The 14,604-nt window shown below is 36.8% G+C and overlaps 2 protein-coding genes across 2 annotated transcripts; both read left to right on the top strand.

Annotated features, from left to right (window-relative positions):
- Positions 1-632: 632 nt before the first annotated feature.
- On the top strand, positions 633-5,148 carry LOC149048874 (uncharacterized). The gene is made up of 5 exons (XM_089201035.1): positions 633-792; positions 962-1,123; positions 1,862-2,211; positions 2,722-2,922; positions 3,396-5,148. Exons 2-5 carry the CDS (start codon positions 994-996, stop codon positions 3,732-3,734), a joined length of 1,020 nt encoding a protein of 339 aa, XP_089057161.1. The 5' UTR covers positions 633-792; positions 962-993; the 3' UTR covers positions 3,735-5,148.
- Positions 5,149-9,039: 3,891 nt separating this feature from the next.
- On the top strand, positions 9,040-12,478 carry LOC149048875 (uncharacterized). Its single transcript, XM_089201045.1, has 4 exons — positions 9,040-9,346; positions 9,660-10,003; positions 11,122-11,298; positions 11,878-12,478. Exons 1-4 carry the CDS (start codon positions 9,154-9,156, stop codon positions 12,211-12,213), a joined length of 1,050 nt encoding a protein of 349 aa, XP_089057171.1. The 5' UTR covers positions 9,040-9,153; the 3' UTR covers positions 12,214-12,478.
- Positions 12,479-14,604: the final 2,126 nt, after the last annotated feature.

Genomic DNA, 14,604 nt, shown 5'->3' on the forward strand with positions numbered 1-14,604 from the left:
GAGCATCTAACAAAGCAGCAAGTAAGGTGGGCCTGCTTCTGTCGTAGCCAAATGAACAAAAAAAAATCCTGACGTTGTCGTAAATTCTGGCATAAAGTGTTGATGGATTTGAACGGTGTAGCTCTTAACAAAAAAAAAAAGGTTTATCATAATAATGAGACTACTAGCAAAATTAATGAACCACGTACTGTCAAAATCTATATTTAGAGAAATCAACGAGAAAATGTAGCTCTAACTGAAAGTCTCAGAGGTGTTTTTATTAGCTGGTCACAGGCCTTTCTTCCAAAAGGAAGGCTGCTTTGGTGCTTTTTTAGTTGCGTTAATATGCCTATTAGAATGTCGTTACCCTCTCGATACAATATTGCAATTAACATGAAAAAAAAAAAACCACATCTCCCAACGGAACGTTGTTAGGCAATATTAATGCTATTTAATCATGAACTATTTATACGTATGTTTCATTTTCATTACCTCTACAGAGTCCTTCATCCTATTGGCCGTGCCGTCAAAACAATGAAAATGCTACGTATACCTAATTTACAGATTTTTTCTTTTAATATGTTAATACTATCTCTTAAACATTTGACAACTTTAAGACTAAATGGTACCCCTACGGGAGGTGCGATGGATAAAGGAATATTTGTCAAGTTTAAAGAAAAACTACGCTGCACATCTTTTTCAATAGCAACCAATACCCTAGCAGCCAATGTATATTACCATAAATAGATCATTTGCACATGACATGAAAGTAGAATTGTAGATATTATATTTTTGATCGACTGATGGCTGCTAGTAAGTGAATGAAAACCTATGGAAATGATTTATATTGTGTATAAAGATATATGTCAACAAGTTTATCTCAACATTACAGCACCCTTCTCTTTCAGAAAAGTTTCTATTGCATTGAAGCTGGTGTTAATCTCCAAAATTTTTTTCCTGCTTTTCTTCGTTTTTTTTTTAGGTAGCTGATGAATTTAACAGATTTCTACAGGAATGAAATCTTTTCGTGTTTGCGTTGTAATTGCCTCGCTGCTTCTCTTCGTAACAGCTTTGTTATTCCGCACCAATCTGTATCCTAGTCCATCCCTCGATGTTTTTTCTAACGTCCTCCCTCAGCCTAATGGTAAGTAAACTCCTATGGTGAATCTTTGTGAACTATTACAAGTTTTAGGGAGGTTTCTTGACTAGTTGTTAATCTAGTTGTTAATCCTTAGCTTTCAGTTTTTTTTTAAATGTATTTGTAAAATTAAAATCTATTTAACTATTGGTATCCAATGATTTCAGAGAATCTTAAGATAAACCTCAATTCCAAAGCAAAACCTGCAATAAACACTTTCATTTAAAGCAGAAATTGTAACTATTCCGAAAACACTCCATGACATGGCCTAGTTTTAAGCTTCACGTGAGAGCGGGATTGACACGAGTTGAATCTTGAAATCACTCCATTCTCCCCAAGAGATTGTGAAAGCCTTAGTTCATAAATAGTCTTGGGTTTTTACACGAAGGACGACTGCACAGGCTTGAAAAGTTATATACATGTAAAAAGACCTTGATTTGATTGTACTTAAATGCAATTCATTTATGTTGAATGTGCTTTGTCATTTTGTTCGCGTTTTTATAACAGATTCCTAACCTCTAAATGAAGAATGTCTCTGTTATTGATTTTCACGGTATTTTGTCTATGAATTCAATTTTATCTTTTATTTTGTGCGAAGTTAATTGAAAATTCAGCTCCTCGAATTCTTAATTATCTATCTAATGCTTTGAAAACTACTTGCCTTTGCCATAAGGGTACTTCTACTCAATTTACATGCTTCTATTTGATTGAATTAACTCCTTAAATCCATTAAAATTTCACTAGGACAATTCTCTGGAGGACATCTAGAGCCACGGCTCAACACGTTATACGATGGTGTCGAAACTTTTGTTTTATTCATTGGCCACGCTCGTAGTGGTCATAGTCTCATCGGGGCCATTTTGGATGCTCACCCAGAGATTATCATTCCTCACGAATATAATTTGATAGAAAAGTGGAGTAAATTTAAACTGGAAAGCAACAGTGGGCTAAAGACCCGTGTCCTTTTTGCCCTCCACGCCTTGTCACGGTTTCAAGCAATGTTTAGAAACCGTGCAGCATCACACCGTAGCAGTGTTGGGTATAGTTACTCTGTACCTGGACAGTGGCAAGGAACGTATAAAGAAAGAGTAAAGGTATAGATTGGGGTTAGTTATAATAGGTGTATTAGCAAATGCGAGAAGGGTGGAGAAGGGGGAGAGGGGCATTGGGTATTCCATCGAGTCCAGATAACCATGGAAGAAGAATTTCACTGAATAGAATTGATTTAAAGCTACGTTTAGAATAATTGCTCAAATTTGAAGCATAGAAAAACAAATTTCCCTTGTAAACATCCTTATTGCAGGTGATTGAAGAACTGAAATACCATCAGTAAACTGGATTTAAGGAATGAATTCTAAGCGGATACTACGTATCCATACTTTTTCAGCACCTAACTTTATTTGCATTTCTTTTTTATTAGTGCCCAGGGCTCGTTTGTCAGTGTAGAATGTATGCAGTACTTAAATGTTTCGACTTGCACACGTCACTGTTTCAGATTTGTGACGTTGTTGACTGCAGCAGCTATTCATTGTTCAGCTAAAAAGATCATATTCAGGAAAATACACCCATTTGTGCGTAACTTTTCAACCTTCTTTTATTAATAGGTCATTGGAGACAAAAAGGGAACAGCAACAAGCCGTTTGTTAAAAAATCCAAAAAATTTTGATATTCTGGAGGATATAAGCAGAACTCTTGCCCTAAAACTTAAATTCATTCACGTGATCAGCAACCCGTTTGACAATATTGCCACTCAATTGCTGAGAGAACTCGAGTTCAGGGACATGGCTAAAAGCAACACATTTAAAGTAAGTTTCTTGTAACTTTCGAAAAACTCATAGTTAGCTAGTTTTGTCCGGTAGTCTTAGATCCCATTCACACCAAAACTTAAACATGTATTAAAGCTGTCTTGTTAAAGTCTGTTATATTTTTTCCTTATTCATATAGGCTGCTTAAAGCGAAGTTAGTTGACTTCCAAAGTGACACATTGAAAATACAAGTTAACGATTATTTTAATTTTATGGAACATTCCGTGAAACTAAGCATGTTTTGCTGGGGTGAATGTGATTTAGACTTTATGTATCTTCTTTCTAAAAATTATTCCACCTTCGAAGGGGTGAGACTATCTGTCATATAAAGTTTACATGTATTTCAAGACCTTTAACCTTTCCTCTTTTGAAAATGACGGGAATGGCAATTTTGGCAATTTTGTCAGTGCAACTAAAATTAAGTAGTATTAAAATTTGTTTGGAAAAAATGTCTTGCTTGTTTTGTTTCGCAGGCAAACAATGTAACCTTGTTGGATCAAATTATCAACAACTTTTTCGCCAGAGTAAAGTCTGCTGAGAGACTGAAACGATATGGGAAGTTCGAAGTATTAGATGTCTACAGTCATGAAGTTATTTCCAAACCCCGTGAAAGTCTGCAAAACCTATGCAACTTTCTAAAAGTAACCTGTTATCCAGACTTTGTCGAATCTGCCTCAAGACTATTGTACGCTAAGCCGTCGTTGACGAGACATGCGGTTGCGTGGACTTCAAAACAGGAGGCAAGAGTTATGAACGAGATAAACAAGTACTCTTTTCTGGAACGTTTTTCTTTTGATAGTGATTATAAATAATTATAAATTTTCTTTTAATGGATAAATGTTGATAAAGCTTAAAGCGTTCATACTCTGTGTAGAAGAGAACAGTACTGGTGACACTAATTAAAAGGCTGTATTTCTGGATTTCCTTCACGACTTTCTCTTTGCGTTCCTTACGCCATTCTATCAAAAACCTAGTCCGAGATGATTTGGAATAGAGATCTCTTGTTGCTAATTCGACATATTCACTGTAACAATAAACGCCAACAAAGTCACACACCATTTGTAAAGTATGTTGTGGATTTGCTATCAGATCTCGGCTGTTTACATTGAGAATCTGATAGTGCCTAATTTAACGAAGATATTGAACTGTCTGTACTTTGATGAAATATTTTTCGATGCAGAAGTCGAGGGTGGTTGCATTCCGTACCCTATTAGAAAATCATAAGGTTTAAGATTGTGATTCAATGACAAATTATAATTACTTTATCAAAACAGTTTATGTGAATATATGTGACGCAAACAAAACATTAAATCACAACTATCCTAACAGAACTAATGATAATAATAAGACAAAGAAAAACATGAACGATATATAGTGGATATTGCACGGGGACAAGAAGTTATGAATTCTATGTACGAGTGGCAAGTACAATAAAGCGGCCCCGATCCCGGATGTAGCGATCGTATTGATTCTTTTCCTGGTGAAACACTCCAGTCCATATAGCAAAATCAAATATTATCATGAAAAATAAAAGTTTTACTTTGATAAGAACCAGTGAGAAATAATGGAAAACAAACTCTTATATTTGCTTACTATTTGAAGACTTCCAGGATCCACATCCAATTTTCTTCTAAATATAGTGGCACTGTTATGAAATGGGTTTCTTATGACGTTGATCAGTGCAATTTCAACAGTAATGGTCATCTAAGTACCGACCTTCACGTGTTTAATGAAAGGCAAAGTAACTAGTAAAATATAATAGTTGGAAAAACAAAAACATTAACTACTGTGGCTTTTCTATATTTTTGGAAATACAAGAGCGAAAGAACTTGAGTAATCGAAAATATATATCATGAAAAGTTTATATTTTGATATGTTCCAAACAAACTCAAAATTTTCGTAAATGATTGGTCATCACCAGCCCGATTTGAGCACTAATAGGACAGTGTACGTAAAATGCTTGTAATTGGACAGTGTAAAAAGAGGGTTGAAACATCATGCCTGTGTATTTGGACAATGCGCATCGTGTACTCGAGCTGTTGCTCTTTTTTAATGAAAACGTATAACACATGTCTAGTTTCGTTCTGAAATTTTGTCATACCTTTGAACAATTGGTAATTATACTCGTAATTAAAAAATCCCATGGCGCGGTTGTCCGATTTTTTTCATCACTCGTATTACATGGTTTTCTGGGGGAATGAAGGGGGGATCTGTTGTCGCCAGGATAACTGAAAGGGGTACTGTAGGAAATTGACTGCCAAGTAGAAAATTAGTTGGACTCCTTTTGGAAGCATTGATAACCTTTCTGTTATGAGTATGCGAGCATCGATTTCTATTTTAATTTTCCTGAATAGCCGCTGGTCAGTAAGCAGACTGTTTCATCCTTGTTGTAGGTTTATAAGACTTAATTTGCTTGCTAATAAAGACCAGAATAAAGGAATCCCCTGAGAAATTGAAGTCTGGACTTCCTAATCCGGTTCTTTTCATATCATGGGCCCTTTCAAATATCTCGTACCCTAAGTTTACTTTTGCAATCACCTTGCCAGCTTCCTTTGATGTTGTAGCAGTAGGATACGGAGCTGTTGCAAATTGACGAACGACTTCCAAACATGGCCTGTCGACGCGAGCGAGCATGTATGTTACAGAATACCTCAGCTTACGCTCGTCGTTTGTTTGGCTAGGAGCCATAAAGAAACTGTCAAACTTATAAAGCAGTTTAAACTAATACGAAATAATTATTTCTGGATGGGAATCTAAAATGGCAGCCACCAAACTATGACCACTTCTTGGATGTCCAGCGAAAAGCACAAAAGTTACATTGCGATATAAAAATGTCAGTTCACGGTCCAGTTCTCCTTGAAAGAAGAAGATGAAAAAGAAGGCGATTCATTTACTTAATTGAGACAAATAGAGCGTCCTGAAAAAAAAAATAAATGAATAAATAAAAACGATTAACTCACGGAAGTACCTAAGATTAAGGGGAGGGTCTATCAAAATGGTTTGTCCTGCTGTATGAACTAAGACGCATGAATTTTTTCTCCTACGCTTTTTTTAAAATTCGCACCTTGATTGTAATTACGGGTCTTTTAACTCAAACTTGGGTGAGATACGAGACTAAGAGCCACACAAATGAATTGCCATCCCCAAGCCAATACAAACAGAGCCAAATCTGAGTCTTTCCCAACCAAAGAGCCCGCTGAAATTCGTTCGATTTGCATTACGACTTCAACACGGACAAAGTGTGTAATTCATTAAGGATTCTGGTTTTAATCGACACATGCGCAATGAGGCGCTAGAATTACCCGGGGACACTGGACACCACTAAGTATCCTAGGGACCGAATGCAGATTCATCAATTAACCATTAGTTCATACGTCAGCGTGCGTTCATCGAGATATGAAGCACGCGGGAAGTTTGGAGAGCACCAAAGATGCGTACGAAAAACGCTCCACTCCTAGCTCTGTGAGGAAGAATTTCATGATGGTGTAAGAAAATTCTCGACTCAAAATGCGCATACTTTTTCTTGTAAAAGGTGCGATGAATTTTGAACAAATTTTTTTTATTTTCAACTCATAGATCCACGAAAGGAAATTTATCTGAGAATGTGAAAGTGCTATAACTTAATGGAGAACTCATAATAACATATGATATAGTTGTATCTTTTTTACTCCGCCCTTTGACTCGAATCTTAAAATTGATAACATAAATCAATATTGCAAAGTGTTCTTTTAGATGTTTAGATAGTAAAGTAAATGGCAGGCTTAAGTATGGTAAGAAAATGACATCTTCCTGTCAAAAAATGAAAGGCTTCAGTGCAGGAAGTTGCGTGGCACAAGTTTCAAACTTTTTTAACTGCAGTAAGACTTCCGAGTGAAAAAAGATTGTATGGCACAGGAAAAATGATAATTTTACTTGTATATTGTCTTGATTATTCCTAGTGTAGTCACAACACTCTTAGGATTTCCTCCGTGTTCCTCAGGGATCAACGATAGTCGTTTTAGTGACATTGAAAAAAATAAATATACATTCTGCTTGAGTTGAAGAAGAAGCTAGAGTTGCTCTCCGCCTCGAGCTACGCCTCGAGCAACTCTTACGCATCGTTTGTGCTCTCCGAACTTCCCGCGTGCTTCATATCTCGATGAATGCACAGCTGACGTATGGACCAATTATAACATTTTCAACCAGATGGAAAATTTTTTTTTTCGAAGGATTTGTTTGCGACGTCATGATCGTGCACAATAGGAATATGAAGCACGCTCGCGCAATTGAATTTGATTAGACAAATTTACTAGCTATGTTATAAAACAAGTCGACCGGCTTTATCGATCGCAAACCTGTTTTGATCACATGAGCTAAACGCACGGTTGACTAAAAACGTGATGGCACTCCCACATACTGTGGGCTTCAAAGCTGAAGCAGTCGATGAAGGAGTTTGGTGTGCGTGCACTGTTGAAGAAGTAGACGATGATTACGTGATCGTTTCCTTTGACGGCTGGAATGGGGAGTGGAATTGCCGCGTCTGTGATCCACGAGAGATCAGGGATCGAACATTGCCTGATCGGAAAAGAAAGCGAAGAAACTTTTCTCTTCAGTGAAAAATGTCTTCGCTTTAAGAAGACCGACTTTTACTTTTAAATATCACCCAAACTTATGTAAACAAAAAGCTCAAATACGGTTCGCTTCAATTTCAGGCGTAAATTTGCATAATCTTCCATGGACGAAATCTTTTTGAATTACAAAGATCAAAACCATTTTCTAAACTACATCTGCTTTATCCACTAAGCAAACAAAGCTTTCCAAATTACATTCAAAACACCAGACGTAGTTCACTTCGAATTTCTCGATCTATCCTAGTTTCTCAGACTGCATCCAAACAGATTTTACAATACGGCTTCCATCTAAGACTCCCAATGGAACGTGACGTAAAATACGTCATGTGTTACTAGGTAACAGTGCTCATGCATATGCGCGAATCCCACTCAAGTGGGGTTCGCAGAACTACATACTTTGTTCGCGTTGTAGTCGTCATGACATTAGGGATAATTGTCTAGACAGGCACAAATCAATCATTTATAGCCGGTAGTTTACAGGATCTACACACGTTGAATGCTTCTTCGGTGACATGCTTGCTTAAGTTGAGAGGCTGCTAAGCAATCAATGATCGGCACACATAGCCGGGAAATGACCAACACTGACTGTGCCTTTGTATTTTGAAATAATTGATTATAGTTATTCAGTTTGAGTTGTAATCTCTAAGAACTTACGAGTATATGCAGACAGTTTGGCAATGAAAATAGCAACGAAAAGTTATTTTCATAGGGATACTCAACTTTCGAATCGACAAATTTCTAAAAAAGGACTTTAGATCAACAATCGGTAATCGCCTAAAAGACAAGCATGGGAAGGGTTCTTAGACCGTCGAAAGAAATTTCAAGATTTTGAAGAAATGTCAGAGTAAACTGGTCTGTTTTTTATGCGCGTAGCAAAATTTAACAGACTCTGTGATTCGATCCGTGCATAAGTATTTACCCAATCGATTCACTTTTTATATTGTTTCTTTGGCCTTAACGTTTTTATCATTCTTGTCGCAATATTCCCGTATTGTTTCTATGTATATATTATAGAGTTTTAGTCAGTATCTCATTAGTATTTTTACAATTGATTGTATAAGCGCATGATTTTATCCATCAATTTGAAAATTACCGTTGAGCGGTTGTAACGCCGTTGCTTTTTTAACGTTAGTTTTTATCGTAGAATCCGTTTCTAAAAAATTGTTGACTCGAAAGTTAAGTATTCCCATGAAAAAAACTTTTCGTCGTTATTGTTCCTCGAGATTCATACTCAAACTGAATATCACAATCAATAACTTCAAAATACAAAGGCACAGTCAGTGATTGGATGATTCCTGTGTAAGCCAATCATCGATTGCTTAGCAGCCTCTGAACTTAAGCAAGCATTTCACCGAAGAAGTATTTAACGTGTGTAGATTATGTATACGACCGGCTATAAATGATTGATTTGTGCCTGTCTAGACAATTGCCCCTGATGTCATAACGACTTCAACACGGACAAAGTATGTAATTCTGCGTATATAATACAAAGGCACAGTCAGTGATTGGATATTTCCCTGTCTGAGCCGGTCATCGATTGCTTAGCAGCCTCTTAACTTAAGCAAGCATTTTACCGAAGAATCATTTAACCTGTGCAGATTATGTATACGACCGGCTATAAATGACTGATTTGTACCTGTCTAGAAAATTATTATCCCTGATGTCAAATAGAACGAATTTCAACGGCCTCTGTGGGCGGAAAAGGCTCAAATTTCGTCCCGTTTGTATTGGCTTGGGGATGGTAGCTCTTTTGTGCTGCACTTGGTCTTGTGTTTCACCCAAGTTTAAGCTTAAGACCCGAAATTACAATCTAGGTGCGAATTTAAAAAAGAAGCGTACATGGTTAAAGTTAAAGTTAAAGTAAAATCCTGAGTAGAAAAGCATTCACCAGTGCACAGTTAATGACGGATGAAGAGGAAGAACGATGGAAAGAACCAAGGCAGAAAAACAGAATATCGAGAATTATACCAAAACCGTGTTTTTTTTAGTTAAGTGAAAAACCATTTTTGATAGTCCCTTCCTTTAATCTTATTTACTTCCGTGAATTAATCGTCTTTTTTTCAGGACACTCTCTTTGTCTTAATTAAGTAACTGAATCGCCTTTTTTTCTTTTTTTTTTCTTTCAAGGAGAACTGGAGCGTGAGCTGACATTTTTATATCGCAATGTTGAAACTTTTTTGCTTGTCGTCGGACATCCAAGAAGCGGTCATAGTTTGGTGGCTGCCATTTTAGATTCCCATCCAGAAATAATTATTTCGGATGAGTTTAAACTTTTTTATAAGTTTGACAGTTTCTTTAAAGATCCTAGCCAAACAGACGATGAGCGCAAGCTGAGGATACTCCATGACATACATGCTCGTTCCCGCCAACAGGCCATGTTTGGAAGTCGTTCGTCAATTTGCAACAGCTCCGTATCCTACTGCTACAACATCAAAGGAAGCTGGCAAGGTGATTGCAAAAGTAAACTTAAGGTACGAGATATTTGAAAGGGCCCATGTTATGAAAAGAACCAGATTAGGAAGTCTAAACTTCACTCTCTCGGGGGTATTCTTTATGCTGGTGTTTATGAGCAAACAAATTAATTCTTACAAATCTACAACAAGGATAAAACAGTCTGCATACAGGGGCTAATTAGAAAAATCGAAATAGGAATCGATGCTTGCATACTCATAACAGAAAAGTTAGCGATGCTTTCAAAAGGAGTCCATTTTTAATTGGCAGTCAATTTCCTACAGTACCCCTTCAAGCGTTGTTGACGACAACAGATCCCCCTCCATTCCCCCAGAAAACAATGTAATACGAGTGATGAGAAAAATCGGACAACCGCGCAGTTGGGTTCTTTCATTATGAATATGATTACAGACAGAATTGGATGACACGTAGTCCAGCTAGCAACTACTATAAACTATGACAAAATATGAGAACGAAACTAAACATCTGTTATACGTTTTCATTAATAAAAAATAAAAACTGGTTAACCCGGCGAATAATTAGCAACGGTGCGAGCACACGATGTGCACTGTCCAAATACACAGGCATGACGTTACCACTCTCTTTTTACACTGTCCAATGACGAGCATTTCGTGTACACTATCCTATTAGTGTTCAAATAGGGCTGGTGATGACCAATCACTTTCGAAAATTTTGTTGTAATTTTGTTTATACTTATATGCCTCCTTTATTGGGGTCTTGTAGTGTTCCTTTACTCCCATTCGATGCATTTTTCCTTGGAAGTGAACGATAAATCAGCTTAACGTGACATACTTATTGCAGTTAGCATTACTTTTATAATCATTTCCTGGGGGGAAATTTTGTAAATTTACATCAGTATATGATGGCTGGAACCACAAGTTTAATGGATTTAATGTGATAAAATTTATTATTTACAAATATTGATTAATGCTAAGAAATTAGAACTTTCCTCTGGGCTCTACTTAGAGGGATACATTGCATAACGCTAAATCTTATGGGACTTATTTCCTTTTTTTATGAAGCTCGAGCAAATTATTGCCCCTAGCAATGGTCGCTTATTCACAATCGCGCGAGTAAAACTGACTATAATATAAGATTCCACGTATGTTTTCCTCAGGTAATTGGAGACACTACTGCGCGTTTGCATCACGAAAAAGGGCTTCACGATTTGCGAAAACTGGAGGAAGCGCTGGGAATTCCAATCAAACTGATTAGCGTCATCAGAAATCCATTTGATAACATTGCTACTATATGTAGAAGAAGACTAGGTGTGAATCCTGGAAGTCATCAAATAGTAAGTAAATATAGGGTTACATCATCTATCGTTTCTCATTGGTTCTTATAAAAGTAAACCTTTTTTTAATGGACTGGAGAGTCTTATCACGACCTAAAACACAGGCAGATTCAATACGATCGCTACATATCCGGGATCAGAGTCGCGTATTTCAATCGCTCACTGCCCTCACTCGTGAGATATTGTACTTGCCACACTTACATAACATGTACATCTTCTTGTCCTCGTGCTATAACCACTATGTATCATTCAACGTTTTCTTTATTATATTGTCATCATTATTTCTGTTTGAATACCTGTGATTAACTGTTTTGTTTGCGCTATATATATCGATCCACATAAACTGTTTTAATAAAATAGTGGCAAGTTTTTGTTGAGTCGCAGTCTAAAACCCTATGATTTTCTCACCAGGTGCAGCATACAAACAACCTCGACTTCTGGATCGAAAATTATTTTATCAAAGTACAGACAACTTAATATCTTCATGACCTGAGGCACTATCGGATTCTTAATGTATACAGCCGTGATCTTGATATTTCGCTTATGTCATATAAAAACCTTTTTTTTTTTTCTTCACAGGTACGCAACACAAAAGCGCTGGACTTTTGCATTGATTTTTACTTCACCAAAGTGCGGATAATTCAATATCTGCGTGATCTGAGGCACTACCAGATCCTGAATATATACATCCGAGATTTGCTGACAAATCCACCACGCACTTTACAAATGTTATGTGACTTTGTTGGTGTTTCTTGTTACAGTAAATTTGTCGAATTAGCAACAAGAGATCTCTATTCCAAAGCATCTCGGTCTAGGTATTTGATAGAATGGAGTAACGAACAGAAAGAGAAAGTCATGGAAGAAATCCAGAAATATAGCTTTTTGAAATCTTTATTTTCGTTTGACAGTGATTAGTGTCACCATTAGACTTTGACGCTTATTTGTCAACTTTATCATGTTACTGGCTTTCCTTGTAATTGCATACATGTTTCTGTTACTGTTGTTTGTTTTGTCCAATCAGCGTTTTGTTCTACAGTTTTAATTCAACTTTGTACTTTGTAAAATCAGAACTGCCAAAACATGGCTTTAAAAAGTGTCGTTTAATTTCTTAACTCCGTAACATATCTACTGCTGTCCAGATCATTTGCTACCTTGACATGAAAATAAAATCCTAAGAAAAGACCTGTGTCCTTTTTGCCCTGCATGCCTTGTCACGATTTCAAGCGCTGTTTGGAAACTTTGCAGCATCACCCCATGCCGGTGGTGGGTATAGTTGCTCTGTACCTGGACAGTGGTAGGGAACGTATAAAGAAAGAGTAAAGGTATAGAATGGAATTAGTTACAATAGGCGTATTAGCAAATGCGAATGGGGTGGAGAAGGGGGAAGGGGGGGCATTGGATATTCTATCAAGTCCAGATGACCATTGAAAAAGATTTTCGCCGAATAGAAATGATCGTAAGCTACGTTTAGAATAATTGCTCGAACTTGAAGCATAGAAAAACAAAACTCCCTCGTAAAGATCCTTATTGCAGGTGTTTGGATTTCGGATATTCTGAGAAATGAGCCGTTGAGAACTCGATAGGGAGTCATACTTGTGGAGTCAGACAACAAATTGAGTTCACAAGCAATTAGTGTCCGGCATAGTGCATGGATCAGCAAGTCGGAACTGAAAAACTCATAGTTAGCTACCTTTGTCCGGTAGTGTTATATCCCGTTCACACCAAAACTTATATATGTTTTAAAGCTGTTTTGTTAAACTCTATTTTATTTTTCTCGTACTCATATAGGCTGCATAAAGTGACGTTTGTTGACTTCCAAAGTGACACATTGAAAATACAAGTTAACGATTACTTGAAGTTTAAGGAACATTCTGTTAAGTTAGACATGTTTTGCTGGGAAGATTTCTAGATATTATAATCAACAATGACACCCATTTTCCTGTCACAAGTGTTTACAGTAAGGAAACCTTCACGGGCTTTCTGACCAATCATTTTAGCTCTATACCTTATCCTTATAAACTGGGTCTCATTCGCACTCTTCTTGGTAGAGCTTACAAGATCAACAACACATGGTTGGGATTCCACGAGGATATCAAGAAAGTCACTGAAATCCTAAAAAAGAATCTTTTTCCAGCACATCTACTTGAAAGGGGTTGTCAATCGATACCTCACGCTGACCTGTAGTGAGTGCAATCTCCCGGTCTCCGTTTCGGACACTGCGCTCACCTTTTATTTCAAATTACCTTACATTGGCCCTCTTTCTAATGTCACGCAAAAAAAGGGTTCGCCACCAAGCGTTATTTTAACAAAATAGACATTAAGTTGGTTTTTCATCTTTTAAAATAGGTTATATGTTTGGTGTAAAAGACTCTATCCCTCCTGGGCTCCGTACGTCTGTGGTTTACAAGTTTTTATGTGCGGGTCGTAATGCCTGCTTTGTCGGCGAAACTTCCCGGCATTTATCCACACGTGTGCATGAGCACTTGGTCAGTGATAGGACCTCTCACATTTTCAAATATTTACATAATGTCGCACTCTATGTTCTGATAAGTGTTTTAATAGCATCTTAGGTCAAGCTTCCATAACTTTCCAACTTAAAATCAAAGAAGCTATCCACATGCAATGGGGGCAACCTACACTTAATCATCAACTCTATCATGTTAATGTAAAACTTTCCTTGTAATTGCATACATTTTTCTGTTACTGTTGTTTGTTTTGTCCAATCAGCATTTTTTTATACAGTTTACATTCAACTTTGTACTTTGTAAAATCAGAACTGAAGATGACAGAAGAACTGCCGAAACATGCTTTTAAAAAAGTGTCGTTTATTTTCTTAAATTCGTAGCGAATGATCTATTTACGATAATATGTATTAGCTGCTAAGGTATCCGTTACTATTGAATAAAAAATTGTGCTGTGTAGCTTTTCTTTAAACTTGAAAAATATTCCTCTCTCCATTGCACCTCCCGTAGGGGTATCATTTAATCTTAAAGTTGTAAAATGTGTAAGAGATATTTGACATTTTAAAGAAAAAAAAATTAGGTACACATAGTATTTTTTTCGTTTTAACACCACGGCCAACAGGATAAAGGGCTCTGCAGAGGCAGTGAAAATGAAACATACGTAAAGGTAGGTCATGATTAAATAGCATTGCCTAACAACGTTCCGTTGTTAGTTGCCGTTTTTAATTTAAAAAACGGTATGTTCACGAGAAGACTGGTTTCAAGGTATATAATGTTTTTTTCCTAATTCTTAAAGTCAACAACATAGTCCTTTTAACGCCTCTATGGCACAATATTTTCATCC

The sequence above is a fragment of the Pocillopora damicornis genome, chromosome 3 (assembly GCF_964200805.1).
Source record: "Pocillopora damicornis chromosome 3, jaPocDami1.2, whole genome shotgun sequence".
Taxonomy (NCBI): domain Eukaryota; kingdom Metazoa; phylum Cnidaria; class Anthozoa; order Scleractinia; family Pocilloporidae; genus Pocillopora; species Pocillopora damicornis.